The sequence below is a fragment of the Haliotis asinina genome, chromosome 7, assembly GCF_037392515.1.
Source record: "Haliotis asinina isolate JCU_RB_2024 chromosome 7, JCU_Hal_asi_v2, whole genome shotgun sequence".
Classification (NCBI taxonomy): Eukaryota; Metazoa; Mollusca; class Gastropoda; order Lepetellida; family Haliotidae; genus Haliotis; species Haliotis asinina.
Window position 1 is genome coordinate 48363808 of NC_090286.1, and position 22905 is coordinate 48386712.

The window sequence follows — 22905 nt, forward strand, 5'->3', positions numbered from 1 at the left end:
TGGATATTCCCTCCCTCTTTGATCTACTAACTCAGACCCCTAACAGACTTCTCTGCCAAAGGAAGGCCTTCTCCATAAAACTGGGTCACAGATCAGAGTTACCTAACCTTACTTTTCTTACCAACAGTGCAAGTGTTTCCACAGCTGATTTTTTCATCCATGACATCAGGCTCAAAGATAGTTATTAATGTGTAATATTTGGTTAGTGTGTCCAACGTCAAGTCAGACACACTGTAGACATGTCACCTTGTTGAAGTATGGTCTTGTGAGAACTTTGTCCCTTCTTTCCTGTTCCAGCTGAAAGGAAAGAACCTGAAGAAGGGGCGGGACCACCTGATGTGGGTTCTGCTACAGTTCATCTCAGGAAGCATACAGAAGAACCCTGTAAGCTCAAAAGCTGGATTATGTTGTGATGTGCAGAGTGCTGTGGTTATGGTCAGGATTCTAGGTGTTTTCTTCCTACATACTGTGTTCTGTTTAAAGTCAGTATTCTCAGCATTGCAGCTTTCTAAGGTATCCAGATATATTTCAGATGGTATGTAGATGAGAAGAGTTACTCATGTGCAGATCCTTTAATATTTAAAACTTTAGGCACCACAAATGTTAAATATAGACAAAAATAACAACACTTTACCTTTATATTACCATATTCAGATATACCCACCAATATAATGTATTATTTGTCTTTTTTCATTAATACATTGTTCTGCAAGCAAGCTAAACTAAGTGGTATTAGATACCTTGGTGAAAACAATCTGCCAATTATGATAGTCAAAAGAAAATGATATTATGTATCTATAACCAGGGATGGCCATCTTAGATTTTGATTGGCTAACATTATTATCTAAAAGGGAGGCTATGGAGAGCAATCATGCCAATTTTGGTGCTTGTATCTCAAAGTGGACGATTCGGCCAATTTTGGTGTGTTATCCTCCCAAATATGAAGTTGATGCGTTATGTATATGTTACAGAGTGTTTCCAGCAGGGGATTGGTGAGCAAGAAAACAAACACAATGTTGAAATTAGTTGTGTTTATGTTCTACTGGTTCAGACTGTCACAGAATCATTTTTGTTTGATTTTTCCCAGATGGGAAAGAAATCTCAAGGAATGAGAGTATCTTTTGTGTCTTTTTTGTTGTGCTAACATAAACTTTTTATTTTATGCAAAAAGGGCTTGCTATATTCAGAAAGATTTTTCTGATCATTCTAAATAAACATTCTAACATTGTTTTGCTTTCTTTCAGTATTTCAAATGTTCAAGTGTGTTTTTAAAGTGTTTACAGGAATTTTATCTAGATCTGCAGTTCCCAGTTCAGTTCCCAGTTTAGAATGAGATGACCTTTAATATATAACTATGTTTATGACCTCACTGAGGTGACCTGTATTTTACTGATAACAGGACCCATGAACGGTTTTGTTGCAATGTATTATCACATTGAAATTCACTGTTAATACCTCTGATCCTAAGAAATGGGATGTTTGAAAATTACTGATTTGTCCCAAATGTACCCAGGCGATGCTTAGAAGCCCTAGCCCTTTTTTCTTGGAAAAAACATAAGTTTTTACTCAAGTCTCAAACTGAGTTTCACAATTTGAAACCACTGAATTTTTAACTCAACTTGATTTTTTCAATATGAAAGACTAAACAACTTAAGTAATCTATCCACCAAACTCATATTGTCCCCTATAATATGAGTTTTATGTGAATTTCAGTTCATTCTGTGAAATGTGTTTTCTCAAATTTGAGTAAAAACTCGGAGTTAAGTAAAAACTCAGACTTAAGTTTGTTTCGAGAAATCAGGGCCTGATGTAGCCATGAAGGGTGAAATGCCTGCATTTCTTTCTGCGTTTAGCTGGCTGACTTTCTGCCGGTGATGAAGCTGTATGATTTGCTGTATTCGGATGACCAGTTGATCCCCATGCCCGATGTGACCAAGCCCCGGTCAACACATGCCCTGGCTAGCACCTGCATCTGGATACACCTCAACAAGAAGGCTGAGAGTGACAAGCAGAGGCTGCAGAGACCTATACCCTATGGCCTGAGAACACATCTTGAGTAAGTGGTACTGACACCTCATGCTGTGACAACACATCTTGAGTAAGTGGTACTGACACCTCATAATCTGACAACACATCTTGAGTAAGTGGTACTGACACATCATGATCTGACAACACTTCTTGAGTAAGAGGTACTGACACCTCATGATCTGACAACACATCTTAAGTAAGTCGTACCAACTCCTTATAGTCTGAGAACATAATGTTATCTTGACTAAATCATGCCAATACCCTATAGACTGAGTATCCATTTTGAATAAATCAACTCAGAACATGTCGTTTAGTCATATATGTGGAAACTCATTTTTTTGTTTTCCAGATTCTTGAAACAGACTTTCAACAACAACAATAATCTTACACTGAATGACTACAAAATAGCCCTTCTGTGCAATGCTTGTAAGTACCCAAATCTCAAACTGACTGAGAATGCCATCGTCTACCCATGTTTTACAGGACCATTCACCTGGTCATAGGTTCTACACCATGGTAAATGTTCTGACATTGCCCTTCATCAAGTTGGGACATAGATAGTGAGGTTACTGAACTACAAAGTCTCAATTCAAACCCAGCTCTCAAATTCATTGATTGACTTGTATTGAAGAACTTGTATAAGTTCCGTGTTTCTTCTTCCTTGCAGACAGTACCAACACAGAGTTCTTCAGCCTCCCCATGGGCAAGCTGTTGGAGAGTGTGTACGGGAACAGCAAGAACACTACACTGTTGCCTGGTAACATCGTGGCATCCGCTCCCACGCAGCCTCTTTCCATGAGTCTGCTTGACTCACTTACAGTGCATGCGAAAATGAGGTGAGTTCAGCCACCCTCAGTCACATAACAATGTTGTTGTATCTGAACATTCACTGCCAGGGAGACCAAAAATAGTGATCACTCATGGTCAGTGCATCTCAACATCCAACGACAACTCTGCCTAGTTATGTTAGTCAGTTAACTCTCTTGGCTCTGAAAGATGAGGTCATGAATTGTACTCAGCAGAGTACATGTGCCCATGAAGTTACATGACACAAATACTGAGCCACTCCTCCAACTCTGTAAACACATGCAGTGTGTGAACCCAAGTCTGATGTCCCACCGCGGTGATATTGCTGGAATAGTGCTAAAAGCAGCATAAAACTAAACTCACTCACTCACAAGAACATGCTGTTAATTAACATTAAAATCCAAAACTCTATAGGTTTTTTCTACAGCCTCTTTCTACAGACTGTGTAATTTAAGTTTAAGTACTTCTTCAGAAAGCAATATTTACACAGTTCAGATATTGTCATGTTTTATATCCTATCTGGTGGTTAGAGCAAAACCAATTTACCAGGTGTTTAAGCTCTGGTTTTCACTATCTGTACATTCTATGATCTTAAGGCTTGCAAAAAATGACATGGAAACACCATCGGTCAAAGGCATAGATCACTTGTCAAAATAGATTCAAGAGTTTAGTGTCATGGTTTCAATGTAGACACTTGTTTTCAGCCTGATCCACAGTATTGTGACCCGAGTGATTCGGCTGGCCAAGAACAAGAACAACATCTCCCTAGCTCCAGCCCTGGTGGAGACGTACAGCAGACTGCTGGTGTACATGGAGATCGAGTCACTCGGCATCAAGGGTTTCATCAGTAAGTCAGCAATTAGCTCCTGATGATGATTTTCAGTTTCTTGTTCCCACATCAAGGAAATAATGAAGAAACTAAGCTGTCAGATTTGATTTTCGATGAACCGAACCAAATTGTTGCAGCTCAGCTATCAGTTTCATGTAGGTGGTAACACCATCTGATAATTTCAGGGTTTCTTCCAATTATAGCAAACACTGTTTGAGGTGGCTTTTAACTAAGCACGGTGTTTGTCCTTCCAGGCCAGCTTCTGCCAACTGTGTTCAACAGCCATGCTCTGGGCATTCTACACACCTTGCTGGAGATGTTCAGCTATCGACTGCACCACACCCAGATCCACTACCGTATCCAGCTCCTGGGACATCTCCACACACTGGCTACCATCCAGCAGACTAACCAGAATCAGCTGCACCTGTGGTAGGGGAATGATTGGGAATGGTAGCAGTGCCTCTGGTAGGGAGGGAAGGTAGAGGTGATAGGTGCACTTCAGATAGGGGTGGAGGTAGGTGGTTATAGTTACACCCCTGGAAGGGGAACAGTGAGTTTGCTAGTGGTGGAGATAGGGTAGCTCCACCTGAGGAAGAGTAGAGGTAGGTGGGGTAGATGCACCCCAGGTAGGGGAACAGACGGGTGGAGTGGCAGTGCCTCAGTTAGCGGTGGAGTAGTATGATAAGAGTGTAGTGTGATAAGAGTGGCATTGGGTAGTTGCACCTCTGGTGTGGGAAGGGTGGTTTGGGGTAGGTGCATCTGTGGTGTAGGAAGGGTGGAGAGTTTGGTAGTTGCACCTCTGGTGTGGGAAGGGTAGGTGCACCTCTGGTATGGGAAAGTGGCTACACCTCGTTTGAGGGTGTTGAAGGGTAGCTGTGCCTCTGGTAGAGGGGGTCTTCTAGTCTTTTGTAGGGGAAGGGTGATGGAGTAGCTCCAACTCAGGTAAGGGTTAGTTAGCCATGAAGATGAGGTAGTTTCAACGCTGGTAGAAGGTGAGGTACGGGATAGCTGCACCTCTGGTAGAGGAAGGGATGGTGGGGTATCTGTCATAGTGCTAAATCTGAGGAAAACTATGTTCTCTGAAGGTGAAGATAGATTAGTAATATGGAGTAACCCATCTCCTTAAAAAATGCTGTCAAGTTCTTGCTACCACCACTCAAACTTCTGAGGACATCCAGTCATAACAGTGTTTTGCCAAAATGGAGCAACCAAGGTGATCATACAACTATTGTAGTATCACTAAGATCAGTTGATTTAGATAGGGACAGAAAGATGCAATTACCCAGTCCAATATGTAGCAGTATTTATATGCAGTCATATCTCTGTGTATTTCCAGTGTTGAAAGTACAGCATTACGCCTGATCATCAGCCTTGGCAGCTACGAGGTTCAGCCCCAGTTGTCTCGTATCTCCAATGAGTCAAAGAGTAATTCCTTCCTGGCTGGTGAGTCGGAGGAACTCAACCGAGCTCTTGTGCTGACACTGGCCAGATCTGTACACATCACAGGTGAGTCACCAGCCAGATCTGAAATACTGTTCATAGTGCTTATACTAGATTTAAGTCACTGATTTCATATATATAGTTTGGAAACTGCCTAAGAAAAGACCGCTCAACTAATCAGACCTGATAAGTAAACACTATTCTTTGGTCCCAACTAATTTCTGCATTAATTAGCACTATTAGAGTCAGGTTAACTAAAGTCACATGAGGAAACATTTCCTCTGAAATTAACCTTGATAACTAACTTAGCACATAATCCTACATGAGGGGCAAGTGTCAGTCTCTAGCTAACCAAACCAGGAAGCCCACCAAGTTGTTCATTGTTTTGTGTAGCTTGTGAGTGTCAGTGAGTTTATACAAATTTACATGATATGCATGTTGTTGTTATTTTCAGGTTTTGATAAGTTTAGATAAGTTAAGTATCTGATTTAACAAATACAGTTCGTTCTACCACCATGTATAGTGTAATAAAGCACACTTTCACCCTGAACTATTATAGTTAAAGCACGAGGATGCTTGTGTCCGAGTGCTTACACGATATGATAGTTCAGGGCGAAAGTGTGCTTTATTGCACTATACATGGTGGTAGAACGAACTGTATTTCTTTTCTAAGATGCTGTATTTAATAATTTCTAAGCCTAATTTCGATTAATCTATGGCAGAAAACAAACAATGGTATCTGTGACCTAAATTAAGAATCCTCGCACAGGGCTAAATGACGTGTGTCAGCCCCCTACGTTAAGACAAACTTTACGAACAGTTTGGTGAAGGGTTATGTTCGGGTTAAATATCTGCTCTAGATCATTTTCATTACATCTGTGATTCTCTTAAACCATACAAGGCAAAATGACCGTCTCATTTCTACTACCAACAAAAGTTTAGATCAGTACATTCAGCTGAAGCTGACTGGTCAAGCGACATTCCACGATTGCATTGTGGGAATGTAAACATTGCAAACATGACCGTGTCTCTGTAAAGTTTTGAGTCAAACTATGAGTCATTTTATCCTTCGGAAAACATAAACATAATATTTCCACTGGTGATGTTAGCTGTGTAATGCAACTGCAAACCAAGAAACGGGATGCGACGAAGCAGTTTACTGTGGGAGGCTGTATCTGCGTTAAACTACAGCATGATAAACCATGCACTTCGCTAGGGGAGTAATAAATATGAAACACTTTGTTGAATTCTACCTCACCTCGCCACCTCTACCGTCTGCGGTTACACGATTTGTTTTCCAGCCCTGGATTGTCCGTAATCAGTTTGTTTCTGGAGCATTACTTAAAAACAGTTCATTATCTTTCAACAAACTTGGAAGATATATCAAACAGATCTTGAGGTGATGCATTTTGCTATTTGCAGATTTTTTGCTTGTTTATTTTTCATGATTTCCATGGAAATGATTTTCTTAATCCCTAAAACATCATGTTGGAAGTAACTGTCAGATGATTTGTTCTTTCAAATTTGTCGGGGCTGGGGGATTTGTCATTTTCTGATGACTCTTGTCTAGTGTAGACGTTTGTTTGCCAGGCCTTGATAGCTACTCCAACAACTGGTGCAAGGAGATCCTGATGTCGATCATGCAGAACACACCACTGGGATGGCCGTCGCACACGTTGCAGTATTTCCCTCCCACCTTGGCTGACTACTTCAACCAGAACCCTGTTCTCAAGGACGACAAGAACCAACTCAAGAGGAGTGTGGAAACAGAGTACAAGAAGTGGAAGAGTAACGTTTACCTTCATGTCAACTTTATGAATAACCATTTGGAGATAGTATGTTAATACTGAACCCCTGCATGTCTTAGAGGCAATTTAGTGAATTGGGTGGACAAGTTTGGGAATTTCAGTGATTGTGTATCTTTGTCACCCAATGGCAATGATCTGTGCAATCACAAGACTGTCTGGTCCATACTCGATTTTAGGGAATTGGTGTCCCAGTACCAGTTTTTTGTATCAAGGGTAGACCAATAACCAGTGATCGTGTATTTGGATCTGAGTTGGAACTGGATTATGCTCAGGGATGTCACCGTACCCTTGGGTTTCTATAACATATTAACCAACTGTGGAGACCTACTTATCTATGATTTTTATTGTTGAGTTTGAGCTATGACCTGGACAGTGTTAGTTAGTGGTTTCTTGCTCTCTCTCTACACTCATATATGCCAGCAAAATTCTCAATTAAAGTGGGTCTTCGCCTGTATGTACTGTATGAGTTGGTTTTTATGAAATATGTAAATTTGTAATATGAAAATCAATGCTTATGAAGTGACTCATTGGATTGTCTGGTCCAGCCTTGATTAGCTGCAGATGCTGTCACTAAGCTGGAATATGGCCAAGAACAAACTTTTAAAATATCTTCAGATGTAAAAGTTGTTACAGTGTTAATTTTCTTGCAGGTATGGTGAATGAAAATGATCTGATCGCTCACTTCTCAATGCAGGGCAACGCTCCATTGTTCCTCTGGTGAGTCAAAACTCAGCCATTTTATAATATACTCTCAAGCACAAACACGGTGGTTATTTTTTCAGTCAAATAACGTGGTAACATTTACCAACTAACATGTTCTGGGAAACTGTTATTGTTTTACCGACTGTTACTGTGTTTGTCCTTGTTGACATGATACCAGTCCGTCAATGCCACAGAATGACAGATGGTGTTGCTTAAGATTTTTGCAGTGTGATAGTCATTAGGTGGGGTTCATGTGATTACAGTGTCGCCTTGTTTGTTTTGTCTGTGGTCTTGTGGGTAGTCTGTCAGAGGAGAGTGGAGCTGGACTGCATCAAATTATTTTAATAGACTAGCAATGTTTTGCTCACTCACTCAGAAGTAGGTACAGTGTGGCAGTTTTAAGTGTCCCGGTTATATAGTCAACTTTGAAACGTCAATATACAAAGTAAAACAGAATATTTGTGAAACGTGTAATGCCTGTTTCAGCATCATATTCAAGAGCTTGCTGGAGGACAGTAGAGTGTCACCTACAGCATACAAGTGAGTACAGTAGTTCCACTAGATTTGTTGCAACATTCAGTCAGTTTGAAGACTTTTACAGGATGCATAGACGTCAGTCTATTTAACTTAATATTTTGCTGTTTCTTCCTCAGAGTCCTTGATCGTCTTGGACCACGAGCACTGTCAGCTCATCTCCGAGCATTTGCAGATTACCTGGTGTTTGAGTTCACGACTGTTTCCGGGAACCAGAACATAAACAGGGTGGGTTGATACGAGTGGTCAGAATTGGTTGAAATCTCAATTGATGACCGGTTCATTACCAGTGAGTAATCATCGAAAAAGATTGGTTGGTGTCATTTTTCAGATTTTCCTGTTCAGGATATTATTGCAAAAAAATATAAAGAGAAAACCTGTGATTCTCAGGGGTTTTTTTTATTTTGAAACTCCATATATGATCAAAAATGATGAAATTACACTATTAAGTGATGACTGTGATGAATATTTCATGACTTTTCAGTAAATGAGGTGAGCTCTCTAAGAATTAAACTTCTGAGATATGTTCCATGTGTTTCAAGTAGTTCCAAAATCGTTTGTATTCGATTATGAGGATATGTGATTGATTGCTTGCACTGTCAACAATCTTCGAATATGTCATTTAATCTGAACGCCACCAGTTGATACAAGGAGTCATAAAACCAGTGCCTGTTATGGTCCGTATGGTTACCACGGGTCTTGAAATAGCGTTTATGTTGTCAAAAAGTAGTACTTTCCCGTAAAGTTTTTATGGAAAGATTGAATGATTTATTGCTTCAGGTGAAAATTACAGCAAAGCATTCTGATGTTTGTAACACCACAGACTTTGAGTTGATCTGATGTGATTGTCTTGTTTCAGTACATGGAGGCTTTGAATGAGATGATCTGGAGAAGCAACATCGTCACCATAGATAGACTTGTTCTCTGTCTGGTAAGACCAAGTAGGGGAGGCAACTGCTAATAGTTTATGCTCTTGATGTTAGTTTTTGTTGTTTGGAACTTTTTATTTGGGAGTGGTGGTTGTGTTGTGCAGTCTTTTAATTGACAAACGTTTGAGACGATGAACCCAATTTTGCAGAGTCTCAAAAAGGATTGCTAGGCTTCATTTCCTGAGCATAACTCAAGACCTTTCAATATCTTTGCAGAAGACCTGGCAGACATATCAAACAGATTTTGGAAGTGATGCCTTATTTTTTATATTTTTCACTGTTTCCATGGAAACAACTTTGTAAAAAATTCAAGTTGGACTTTAAGTAACTGTTAGGTGATTTGTTCTTTCAAATATGTTGGGGTTATCTTCTGATGTCTCTTGTTTAAACTGACAGATCCTTCGTAACCTGGAGGCAAATGAGGCTCAAATGCGATGCCTCATTGTTCAGCTGCTGTTGGTCCATTTGCCAGACTTCAAGAACAGAGTCCACGACTTTGTTAAAGATGTAAGTTGTCGTCGACTAAATATAGCAAATGCATGCAGATATGATGGATAATATTCATTAGATATTCCTTTCCAAAATTTGCTCTCCACATCAACAATTACTTTAATTATCACAACCTGAGGACAATTGCTATAGTACTGTACTACCATGTACTGTACAACATACATACTCTCTTTTTAGCAATTTTGAGAAGGCATTTTCTTTTGAACAAATTGTTTCAATACATAATCGAAGAAATTTGTTTTTCGTATTGATTTAGTGTGTTGATAAATTGATTCTTCAGAACACACCTGAGCATTGGCAACAAGCTAACTGGCATGAGAAACACATGGCATTCCATAAGGTAAGGTGTTGGGTTCCATTAGTAGTCAGTGTTGTAGGAGAATGTGTATTCAGTAACCCCTCCTTGTGAGACACAAACATGCAGGATGGATGACCACAATCAATGTTGATTGGCCAACTCCAGTCAATTTGAGTGACCTTGACCTTATCTGGAAGGTCACCACAACACTTTGAACACTTTTCAGATTCTTGTTAACACGATATCTCATGTACTGTTGTACCCATTGTCTTCAAATTTGGTGACAGCCTACATTGGGGATTACACAGATACCAGTTCATTTGGGTGACCTTGACCTTATCTTCAAGGTCACCACAACACTTAGATTACCCAATGTCTTCAGTTACAGATAGCCTACAATTGGTGTTTATGCAGACACCATTCATTTCTGGCATCTTGTATGTGACCAAAAAATGGAAAGTAGTAAATATGTTTTAAATATTTCAAGCTTCATAAGTGGCAGGGCAAACACTCACTGAACATCTCTCTCTCTCTCTCTCTCACTCACTCACTCACTCACATTCTTCAGATTGGTGAGTTAATTATTTACATTCATTTATGTCATTTACGGTTGAAGTCCACCCTCATTTTAAAACTGTTGTACTCACACTTGATTACTTGCCAGGACATGATATAGGTATATAGTGTTTAATACCATTCCCATTTTAGAATTGGTCTTCGGCAACTCATGCTTGTAGTAGGAAGTCACAAGAGGTTGTCAGGCCCATCACATATCCCAGTCACATAGATCAATGTTTCTGTTATTGATCACTGGATTGTCTGGTCCAGACTTGATTATTTATGGTCTGCTGCCATATATTTTGAATGCCGCTGAGTGAGGCGGTTTAGAACAAATAAACAAACAAAACACCATTCCAATACCCCTGAGTGTTTGTTTCAGAAGTACCCAAAGACGTTCTACTGTGACGGGAATGTAACTGATCTCTGGATTGTCTGGTCCAGACTTGATTATTTACAATCTGCTGAAATGTAGCTTGAATACTGCTGAGTGTGACATTTAACAACAAACCAACAAAACACCATTGCCAAACCCCTGAGTGTTTGTTTCAGAAATACCCGGAGAAGTTCTACTACGAAGGGATCCAGGACCTGAACAACCCTATCCACCATCAGCATCTTCCTGTCTACTTCGGCAATGTCTGTCTCCGCTTTCTGCCGGTAATGCCACCATACTGCTACTCATATCTTCCCACAAGGAAACATTTAGTTTCATAAAAACAACCATCATTAGAAAGACTTACGCCAAATTAACAAACAACTATACTCCTCACAAAAAATTAAGCACACGAGTATTTTCAGTGTAATATCAATCTTGATAACGACTTTACTCACATGTTAAAGGTAAATATTCAAAGAATACATGATCTTGACATAGCATTGATAACATCACCCAAACATAACCCCCCTCAGAAACTACATTCAAAATGCGTGGCATGAATGTACCCCACTCTTCACACATGCACCCTGATCAGTCTAGACCTACCTGCAATCATGCCTCTGGTACAAGTGGGTCCTAACTTCATGTTTATAAATGATAATGACCGTCCATGAATGAGAATGCCAGAGAAAGAGTTGTTTATGATCTTGTTTAGATCAAGGTCACTGGATCTTATTCCTATTAAACATGCTTGGGGCATTATTAGAAGTTGTGTTTACGATCTCCATGTTCATCCCCTGACTTTGGATGACCTTGAGCACAAGTTACTGAGAGAATTCCAGAACATTCCACAACAGTAACCTTAAAGGCTCATATGGTCAATGCAAAGATGTGTAGAAGCTTGAATTTGTGCTTATGATGATCATATGTGTTACTGTATCACTGTCCACAACTGACTAGAACTGTGGTGTTAACATTTTGCTCCATCAAATTCACCACATTTTGTATGACTCTTTCATGTTTACATGCTTTTGATGATTTGTAAATCTATCATTGCTCAATACCATCTTATTTCATTTTGGTAATCGTGTGTTCATTTGTTTCACCTTTTATTGCATCTTCCTATGATTTGCAATTTCAATAAGTGAAAATGTAATGAAGCTAAAGATTTGTGTTGCTTAATTTTTTGTGAGGAGTATATTGTGGAAGGCGATCATTATTCCATCCTCACTTGCTTTTGTAAGTTGCTCTGGATTTTGTCCAAGAATTGACTGGATGATTATACAGTACCATTTAGAAAGTGGTCAAATGTAATATATGTTATATTTGGGATTACATTTCCTTAGGAGGAGCCATGCTAGTTTTCAGAGGGTACAGGAGGTACGCAGTTTAGACTATCAGTTGTCCGACTTTCATTTTTGTGGAAGTCGTAGTGTGGATTAGTGGGTTAGGCGTCTGACTTTGTGTGCAGGTGATTAGGTGCCTGACTCTGAGGGTGTGGGGACTTAACTGAAAAAAGTGCTAGAATTTGTACTTTACTAAGGAAGTGTAATCCCAAATATAACGTGTTACAAGTGACTGGATGTATATGGAGAGAATAACCCTTGTCAGTGGTGGGGTGGGGGAACTTAAAGTGCTGAAAGGGCATCACAAAAACAAAAATCCTCATTGGTATTGACATATGCATCAAATTTATTCAAGTACTTGACAAGAAACATAGAGGCTTATTTTTAGTGAAATATGTTCGTGTGACAAAATCAGATATTTCTTACATCCACTATTGAGCCCAGTATCAAAACTTTAAACAAGGTCAATTATGACATGACAGTCGTATGTAATTAACAAAACACAAAGACCACATGATATGTTTTTTGGGTTACCCCAGCAAATCAAATAGTTGGATTGTATTGAGATGTTCCATGCATGTGATATGTGGCAGGTGCTTGATGTGACGATCCACCGACTCCTGGAGTTCCAGAAAGTGCAGAAGATCCTTGAGAGTATCCTGGACCAGATTGGCTGCCTCTACAAGTTCCATGGTCAGGACAGTATCATTGAACTGGGAATTCCTGGTTGCCAGGCAATGCTAATGAATCCAAACTTACTAAAATACCTTACATGTTGTAACAGGTGTTTGGTGTATCCTAACGTTCTTGTCAATATGGGGCGGTGGGGTAGTCTAATGGTCAAAGTGTTCGCTCGTCACGCTGAAGACCCGGGTTCGATTCCCCATATGGGTACAATGTGTGAAGCCCATTTTCTGGTGTCCCCCGCCGTGATATTGCTGGAATATTGCTAAAAAAGCGGCGTAAAACTAAACTCACTCACTCACTCACTCACTCACTCACTCACTCACTCACTCACTCACTCACTCACTCACTCACTCACTCACTCACTCACTCACTCACTCACTCACTCTTGTCAATATGATATTTGTCCTCATTTGGTTCAATACAGTCTTGTATTGCACTGACTGACAATAAAATTCTTATTCCTAGGATTTTGGGGGAAGTTTCTAATTAAGGACATATAAAGAGGAATTCTGTGGTTTCCTGAAGTCTTGTTAATCAACAAATAAGGTAAGATTACGAACTGATGGCTTGTTTCAGACCGACCAGTGACGTATCTGTATAACACTCTGTTCTACTATGAGAAACGTCTCTCTGGGAAGTCAAGTCTCAAGAGGAAACTCGTCCAGGGAATTATAGGTAAGAAGCGAGATCTGGACAGGGTCAGGGTTGTACTCTGTGTGATTATTGTGGCAAAGATTAAGGTTGTCCATTTCCCCTTAAGCAGTAAACACAGGAAAAGCCCCAATCTGGTATACCCTTTTACTGGTTGTGTGAAGGGGAGCTAACTCCAATAGAGCCTTAAAGCTGTTATTGTTTTGCATTAATCAAAATTATTTTCAATTCCCTGGTAATTTCAAGATAAGAGAATCAGGTTATTTTATTTCATCATGTAAAATGAGAAGGGCAAGATGCAACACTTGCTTGTTGTCTTCCGTTGTGTAACAGTAGAAATCTGAGGAGGGATCATTTGCTAGAGGTCAGACATACTTACTTTGGTAATTAATGCACTACCTCCTTTTCTAATAATACAAAGGTAACCTCATATGTTAATCCCTACATCTAAAATTGGCTCCTAATGTGGCAAAATTATGGTTAGAAATGTTACAAATGAGCATTATGGTTGCAAGGAAGACAGCAAATGAGATTAATTTTGAACACACATATGAAAGACTGTTAATATATGTCTTTCACCACCATTACACATCTTCAGCTGGGGCTTTCAAGGAAATCCGGCCGCCCAACTGGTGTCTGTCGGAGGACTACAATCGTCTGCTGCAGATGCCCCATGATGACCTCAGCTGGATCCCTGACCAGGATTACTATGTCCGACTCATCGCTCGTCTTGTCGACAGTATCCTTCTCTACCTCATCTCATTTGGAGAGAAACACTGTTGCATTTTAGGGTTGTTTTCGAGTATTTAGTGGTCAATGCCACATACACAACAAAGCACTCTATTCTAACTAGCCAGATTCAAGTTGGTCCAGCATCAAAGTTAATTCTGTTCTGATACTGTTCTGAAACAAGTAGGAAGTAATTAGTACACTTGCTTCATTATGATTTACCACAGATTTGATTAATTTTTAACATCTTTTTCTCAACTGTCAAATTTCTCCTCAAACAAACTGTTTGTCAGGTATGTGGGATAGGGCTTTCTACACAAGGGGAATAACTCTCTACACATTATTGTGGTGTGCAGTTCTCATTTGCTTGTGCAGCTCTCAAGGAAGGATGCACCTCACCTCACCTCACCTCACCTCACCTCACCTCACCTCACCTCACCTCACCTCACCTATTTTGGTTACCAGAGTGCAGCAGTATGTATGCCTTTAAGCAACATAATCTTAATTAACTCATTAATGACTGTTGTTTGTTGTTTCAAACCTTGACACCTGTTAGCCATATCAGGCAAGATTCCACCCCCGTTCCCAAACTGTGACTGGCGGTTCAACGAGTTCCCCAACCCAGCTGCCCACGCCCTTCATGCCACGTGTGTGGAGCTGATGGCACTTCCTGTCAGTAGTCCCATCGTCGGCAATGCTCTGCTCGACGTGGCACTGAAGAGGTACAAAGATGACTTTTGGTGAGATCTAGCAGATCTAGTTGTTGTCTCATGTTGTACTCTAGCTACATCTCCAGGTGTAAGTTCTTGTAGTGGATGGTTACAAGCCGGTCTGAACATAAGGATGACATAGAACATGGAAATATCAACATAGACCATAATGATTTTAATGAAACATTCATGTCTCATGAATGGCATAGATTTTCAAAGATCAGTGATATGACTTGACCTTCTCAGAGACAGAAAGTGTCGGCCATATGTCTTCAGCAAATGTTATTAACTATTTGAAGTTGGATTTAAAAATTACCCTGTTCATTACAATATTTACAACTTATAAGTAATTTCATGGCTTTGCTGAAGTAACCTTTATTTCACTGAGAACAGGTCTAATAATGAGGAATGGGGTTTTCTCACTTAATTTTAGAAATACAGTATATGATATCTCAATATAAAATGTGAAAACAAATAAGCAAATCTCAAATATGACATGTTTTGCATTTGACCACTTTCTAAATGGCATTGTGTAATCATAGCTTTCGGCCATGGGAGCCATGCCAATTTACACTTATCAGAGGGGTACGCAGTCTAGACTACCAGTTGTCCGACTTTATTTTTTGTGGAAGTCACAGTGGCTGAGTGGGTTAGGCGGCTGACTTTGTGTGCCTGCGATTAGGTGCCTGACTCTGAGGATGCGGGTTCGAATCCCGAATGGGACTCAACCAAAAAAAGTACTAGAATTTGTACTTTACTAAGAAAGTGAAATCCCAAATATGACATGTGTTGCATTTAAATAAGCAAATAGACACTAAAAATGAGTAAGTTTGGAACAATGTAACAAGTTTACTTCTGTTCCTTCACAACTTGCAAGAAGTTCAAGATGTAAAGAGAGTGAATAAGTTACAATTTATCATCACATCATATTGAGATGAGAACATTTAGTTGTTATGCATAGTAATTTGTGGTAAATTATATAAACCTGTCAGGGACAGTAAAACTGACTAGAATATCACAACATCAGGAAAGTAGCATATATCTCTAAAATAGAATAGCATCAGGAGTGCTGCCATTTTTCAACAAATAAACAACCAACTCTGACTATGTCATCCTTAGCCCCTATATATCTCTAAAATAGAACTTATATAGGGGCTAAAGATGACATAGTCAGAGTTGGTTGTTTATTTCTTGAAAAATGGCAGCACTCCTGATGCTTAAGCACTCCTGATGCTTAATATTCAGGTTGTCAGAGATGAAAAAGTACCCATATAACATGAAGGCCAGCCTTCCTGGAATGAACAAATCTGAGTAATACCCAGCTGTTGTTGTTCAGGCGAAATATATTTATCTTTGACTCACAATGTCTTCAGGACTTCAAACTGGCTTGTAACCATGTTAGCTGTGCATGATATATGTAACCATGACTACGCTGTGTTGTCTGTGTGTCTACCAGCATGTGATACATTAACATGGTGTGCTTCTCACTGGTTCTGGCTAGTCTACTAAACATACTGGGCTGAAGAAGGAGGAGGAGGTGCATCGTCATGGAAGAAATAGGTCCAGAGTTATCTCCCTTTAGACATTTCTTTGTCAAGAATTGCTACATAAATGAGAATAACTTATGTGTTTCTCAAATTTTGGTCCACTGATATGTTCCATAGTGTGATCACAATGACACAACTGTCAAGAGTTCATGTTGAAGTAATGGACAAAAACTGAATATTACTTTGTGGAACATTGCCATGAAAACACAATTTTACAGGCTTGAGATAATGCGAACATTGTTGGAGGTAAGTGATTAAGGAGAGACTTGTACAGATGGGTAAAATGTTTTTAGAGAGTTGTAGAAAATGTGTCATCTTTTGTAACAGATTTAAATGCATGCCACTAATGCAACACAGTTTAATAACTGATTTGAAATGATGAATGGTCCACCAATGTCAATGACTACTGTAATCTATGTATACGACAGAGCTAAGATTTCTGTCATATGGAGAGTCAGCACACAGTTACTGCCCTTCCTCTACCACAGGTCACTTGGAGCAGCAGAAATATTGCTGCATCAGCATAAATGTTTGCAGCCCTAGCTGTCACTAACAACACTGAAAGGGTGCTATTAGTGATGTTTTTGTGTTTGTGCAAACCATGGAGCCTGAGACAATCATCATCATCCAAGATATTGTCAGGACATCACTATTGTCATCTGAGGCACTGGGGGCAGTGGGGGTAGCCTTGTAGTTAATGTGTTCACTCTTCACACCGAGTATCTGGGTCAATTCCCCACATGGGTACAATGTGTGAAGCCCATTTCTGGTGTCCTCTGCAGGGATATTGGTGGAATATTGGCGTAAAACTCACTCATTCACTATGTGGCACTGTGATGTGCTGTTGGGAGTTGTTCCATAGGAGTTTATGATTCTAGGCTTGTCACTAACATACCTGTATTTGTTAGCTTCGCTGATGTGGTAAGCATCTGAGATCTGCATCATTTTGAGTCTTTCTGTCCTCATCAAGCTGACCTAGGATGAAATCACTTGTGTAGTGTTCAAAGCGGTGTTGGAAATCATTGAGGCTTGTCCACATTTTCAAGGGTTTTTTTTATTTAATAAGGCCACACCTATTTTATATCTTGTTTTACAGTTTTGCCGGCCATATTTTTTTCAAGAATACATCAAAAATTAAAACTGAACTTTACCCACTCAAAAAAAAATCCTAATGTTTTTAGTGTCCAAAAATGTAAACTTACAAGAAAATTCTGTTGAGATTGCTTTTGCCCATTGTAAACTTTACTTTGACTTTTTCATTTTTACTTTTTTTTCCCCTCCTGCCTTCAGGTTTTCTGAAGGCAAAAATCTATAAAACAAAGAAATAAAACTTTGCTTGCAGCAGCATCCAACAGTGTAAAACTGACAATGTTTGTTAAAGAAAGGTTGACCAAATTGTGATTGGTTCCGTGTGTGCTGCTAGACTGATATTGATCACTGAGATAGGCAAGTGAGCTCCTCAACCAGTCCTTCCAGGATTAGAATGTCGGATGTTTCACTGTCATTACCCATACAGTGACTTGAATTAATGTTGGGATGTGAAACATGTTTTTTCCTGGTACTAACACTTTATAAATGGTCATTATTTTTCCTTATCCTGCCTGATGTATATTGATTATCTTCCTTCTCCTTTGATTGTCTCCTTAAATCCCTTTCAATTCCTTGAAGTCACTGGCTCATGAGTAGCCTCCCCTTTCCCACCAAAATGATACCATGGGACCTAAGCCCAGCTCTCATCATTCTCTCTGAAATAAGAGATTTGCAGAGAAACCCGTAATGGTGAGAGGGGGTGTTTGGGAGGGCTTTAGAGAATGAGTCTGAATAAGCATAAGATATGAATTTTATCATAACAATTACATATTTGACCTATGACTGTCATACGTTCTGAACACAAGGTACCCTTCTGTTGTATCCTGCATGCTATGCTATATTGCTTGTTGTCTGAAACCATGGACGACTTGTCACTGATCTGTCCTACTGGTCCTGTCAACATAGTTCCAGAGATTGTCCGTATTCTCTCCATACGTATTAACCGCTCATACTAATTGTTGTGTTTCTGACTTTCAGTGTGTCATGTCAGATATACTATCCTTCCCCTGCTGACCTTAATTCTTTCAACATATTTTCACCATTTACTGCCATGTATTGCTACGTATGTATCAAAATCATTCTAAAAGTAAGATAAAAAAATGTTGAGATGGTTGTCAGAACACATCAGAGGTACAGGATTTTTCTTCAGCATTCATGCATATTCATAGTCCAAATGAACTTTCAATGCCCAAATGGATGGTTTGTTCCATGAATCGAGATGAAAGTTTTTAGAAATGTTCTGATGTGTATTTTTGAACTAATCATACAAGCAAATTCCATTTTAGTAAAGTATTTTGAGTTACTTATACAAAATTTAGAGTAGGTTGGTTGACAAATGAAGAAAGAATGTCTTTCCTTCATCTAAGCATTATCTCATTTTATATTTTGATTTTGTGTGTTTTTGTTGATTTTATTTAAGGCAGGTGACAGGAGTGTAATAATTCATCATAAGTCAATATTTCATCTGTGTGGTATTTCTTGCATGTTTAGCTGTGTCTGTGTGGGTTTTCATCACACTAGTTATTGTACATCTTCAGTTCAATAATCTGCATACATTTATAAAGCACAAATCCACATAAACCATTGTTTGTGAACAATTGTTGTGTTAGGACATATTCAGCATTATTTTGGTTGTGTAAAAGCTACATGGACCATTGTTCATAATATCAACCATCTGGTCATGATTCATTTACAACAGGCAAGTGTCACATACCTGGAACATTGCAGACAACAGTCACACATATACCTCAAGGACTAATTAAGGAGCAGTAGGGTAGCATAGTGGTTAAGGTGTTGGCTTGTCCCAGGTTTGTTTCCCCACATGGGTACAATGTGTGAAGCCCATTACTGGTATCCCAACCCTGATATTGTTGGAATATTGCTAAAAGCACACAAAACCACACTTACTCACTCACTCCTTTACTCACTGAAGGACTAATTAGGGTATTCAGAGAGAAGTTGTGGAAAGGAAACATTTTAGATGAACTGACATTTCCTTATCATTGTATTAAGTACAATGGTTGATAAGCAGTAACTGTGTAGATGTTGATTCACAGCTGATACAGCTAAACATGCTTGATGAGAAGTGTGTATGTAGACACTATCTTGAGTTATTATTTTGACTTATTTTTGTGTGTTTTGCAGCTGTTTCCAACTCCCACGGGACAAGATCATGTCATGGATGAATGCTGTTGGCCTCGTACTGACAGCTCTACCGGTGAGTTGATGGTAGCCAAAGTCTATCTTTTATACGTTTTATCTGTAACTACTGTAACTTTGAAAAATGGCACCCAAATCCCAAACACTCCATTTTTAAAACATTCCTGCATATTCAATTCTAGTGATCGCAGATGACAACTAGAATTCTGTAAGGTATTCTGTACCTTTAATTTGCTATTTGGTCACATTTGATATACTGATACATAGGGGAAAGTCTGGTTTCTCAACAAATTTATGTAGTATTAATTTTGTTAGTGGTTTTTTTAAATAAAAGATGAAAGTGAAATCTGTTGAACATGTCTTTCAGAACTCATGTTTGTACCATAACTAGTTTGCCTGATTCTGACCAGTGACAAAGTTGGAATAACACTGACAGCAGCATTAAACTCACTCACTCACTCACTCACTCACTCACTGTTGTTCAGGAGCCGTTCTGGGTGGTTCTGAATGACCGCATAGTGGACGCCTTCAACAGTTCCCAGCTGACCCAGTCCAGCTACAAGTACCCCTTCCAGATGTTCAACTTCCACTCCAGCCATATCGTCTTTGCCGAGCAGCAGTGCAGCTACCTCCTCGGACTCTGTCATGCCATCTGGCACCATGCTGGCATCGGACAGCTCAGTCAGCTCCCACAGTACGGCATTAATGACGGGTCAAACAGGGAGTGCTGGAAGGGAGGGGTTAACAGTTAGGAGGAAAGGAGGATAGAAGGGAGAAGTTAAGAGCCAGAGGTTGATGGATCGGAGGGGTTAGCCAGTAGGAGGTTGATGGAAGGGATGGGTTAAGAGGGACAGAGGTTGATGGATCGGAGGGGTTAGCCAGTAGGAGGTTGATGGAAGGGATGGGTTAAGAGGGACAGAGGTTGATGGATCGGAGGGGTTAGCCAGTAGGAGGTTGATGGAAGGGATGGGTTAAGAGGGACAGAGGTTGGTGGGAGAGAGGGGTTAGCCAGTAGGAGGTTGATGGAAGGGATGGGTTAAGAGGGACAGAGGTTGGTGGGAGGGAGGGGTTAGCCAGTAGGAGGTTGATGGAAGGGATGGGTTAAGAGGGACAGAGGTTGGTGGGAGGGAGGGGTTAGCCAGTAGGAGGTTGATGGAAGGGATGGGTTAAGAGGGACAGAGGTTGGTGGGAGGGAGGGGTTAGCCAGTAGGAGGTTGATGGAAGGGATGGGTTAAGAGGGACAGAGGTTGGTGGGAGGGAGGGGTTAGCTTGTAGGGGTTTGATGGAAGGGATGGGTTAAGAGGGACAGAGGTTGGTGGGAGGGAGGGGTTAACTTGTAGGGGTTTGATGGAAGAGATGGGTTCAGAGGGACAGAGGTCGATGGGAGGGAGGGGTTAACTTGTAGGGGGTTGATGGAAGAGATGGGTTAAGAGGGACAGAGGTCGATGGGAGGGAGGGGTTAACTTGTAGGGGTTTGATGGAAGAGATGGGTTAAGAGGGACAGAGGTTGATGGGAGGGAGGGGTTAGCCAGTAGGAGGTTGATGGAAGGGATGGGTTAAGAGGGACAGAGGTTGGTGGGAGGGAGGGGTTAGCTTGTAGGGGTTTGATGGAAGGGATGGGTTAAGAGGGACAGAGGTTGGTGGGAGGGAGGGGTTAACTTGTAGGGGTTTGATGGAAGAGATGGGTTAAGAGGGACAGAGGTCGATGGGAGGGAGGGGTTAACTTGTAGGGGGTTGATGGAAGAGATGGGTTAAGAGGGACAGAGGTTGATGGGAGGGAGGGTTAACTTGTAGGGGGTTGATGGAAGGGAGAGGTTGACAGAGATGGAGATTGGAAAGGAGGATTGATAGAGATGAAGATTGAATGAAAGGAGGGTTAACAAGGATAATGTTGATGAAAGAGCAGGGGTTAAGGGGACAGAGGTTGATGGAAGAGAAGGGTTAAGGGGACAGAGGTTGATGGAAGAGAAGGGTTAAGGGGACAGAGGTTGATGGAAGGAAGGTGTAATTAGGGAGAGATTTAATAGGTTAAAAAAGCACTGTATGTTTGATCAATCTTCTTGTATTATCTAATTAAAATATGTATAAAAAAACTATCTTATAATGCCATGTGAATAGAAATTCCATGAATGGGAGTCTCCAGTTCTTATAACATTGTCTCAAAGTCACGAAAAGCCTTGATATAAAATGTCATGGTACCTGATCGGATAAGGTTAGACATAGTCAAATAAGTCATTATACTAGTCTCCTACACACAGACCAGTCACATAAAGCAGATGGACAATTGGCAATACATTCCGTTGTTTTTGTCAGGTTCCTGAAGGAGCGTCTAAAGCCAATCATCAAGACAGAGGAGCAGTATCTGTATCTGTGTCATCTGATCGGCCCCTTCCTGCAACGCTTCCACGTCGAGAGAACCAGATGTCTGTTGGAAGTAAGTTGAAAAACAATCACTTTGTTAATGGATATTTGCTGAGTTGGTCTTATGTCCCCACGTGTGTTCATGCTAAGCCAGGTCCAGTTAACAGTTGCACAGTGGGCCTCTTTTATGGTTGTCTTCACATGATTACAAGTACTAGCAAGGATCCTAGATTAGTCCTTGATGAATTTCTGAACCAGGCAAATCATTTCCTGCATGAAAAACATCAAAACAGCATAAAAACAACAAAATATTTGTTTTCGTGTTTTCTCAAGACAGCAGAATTTGTAATTTTGTTTATGTGTTTTGAAATGTTTATTGGAGTATGTGGCATCATTAATTTGTTAGTCAGATCATCTATGGTAGTCTGTTCCATGACTTTTTGTACCTATAGATTGCTGGCACAGTGTGATGTAAGACCTAAGACTATGATAGGCTGATGTTAGCATGTGGAACTTACTTTTGTCATGGTGTTATGATTGCTCTGTGGCAGGATGCCTGCAACACTTGCTAACTTGTTGATGTTGTCGTTGCAGCTGACGGTGGAACTGTATGAGATCCTGATGACTGTTGACAAGTCATGTGAACACCTCAACTTCATGGACCCTATCTGTGACTTCCTGTATCCTTCCTTTGTGTGTATCTCAGATAGCAGGCACATGGTCACTGTGTGGTTTCATGTTCTGTCATCTAATGCATCATAGCAGTCTAAGTTGTTCGGTCTACATGATCTAAATGTGTTTAA

The 22905-nt window shown here is 40.2% G+C and overlaps 1 protein-coding gene across 2 annotated transcripts in view; it reads left to right on the top strand.

The window, feature by feature from the left end:
• Positions 1-22905, top strand: part of LOC137292217 (mediator of RNA polymerase II transcription subunit 23-like) — a 38017-nt gene that overhangs the window by 11827 nt on the left and 3285 nt on the right. Inside the window, exons 11-33 of one of the 2 annotated variants that reach the window (XM_067823790.1) lie at positions 298-384; positions 1854-2056; positions 2378-2454; positions 2696-2864; positions 3540-3682; positions 3919-4093; positions 5001-5170; positions 6695-6892; positions 7563-7629; positions 8101-8154; positions 8268-8376; positions 9008-9079; positions 9474-9584; positions 9868-9927; positions 10996-11103; positions 12762-12861; positions 13432-13530; positions 14105-14245; positions 14792-14957; positions 19727-19799; positions 20227-20435; positions 22055-22175; positions 22697-22782. In XM_067823790.1, coding sequence (XP_067679891.1) covers positions 298-384; positions 1854-2056; positions 2378-2454; positions 2696-2864; positions 3540-3682; positions 3919-4093; positions 5001-5170; positions 6695-6892; positions 7563-7629; positions 8101-8154; positions 8268-8376; positions 9008-9079; positions 9474-9584; positions 9868-9927; positions 10996-11103; positions 12762-12861; positions 13432-13530; positions 14105-14245; positions 14792-14957; positions 19727-19799; positions 20227-20435; positions 22055-22175; positions 22697-22782 — 2798 coding nt within the window. Of the gene's footprint in view, positions 1-297; positions 385-1853; positions 2057-2377; positions 2455-2695; positions 2865-3539; positions 3683-3918; positions 4094-5000; positions 5171-6694; positions 6893-7562; positions 7630-8100; positions 8155-8267; positions 8377-9007; positions 9080-9473; positions 9585-9867; positions 9928-10995; positions 11104-12761; positions 12862-13431; positions 13531-14104; positions 14246-14791; positions 14976-19726; positions 19800-20226; positions 20436-22054; positions 22176-22696; positions 22783-22905 lie in introns of both variants that reach the window. The other variant, XM_067823789.1, reaches the window with a different exon arrangement.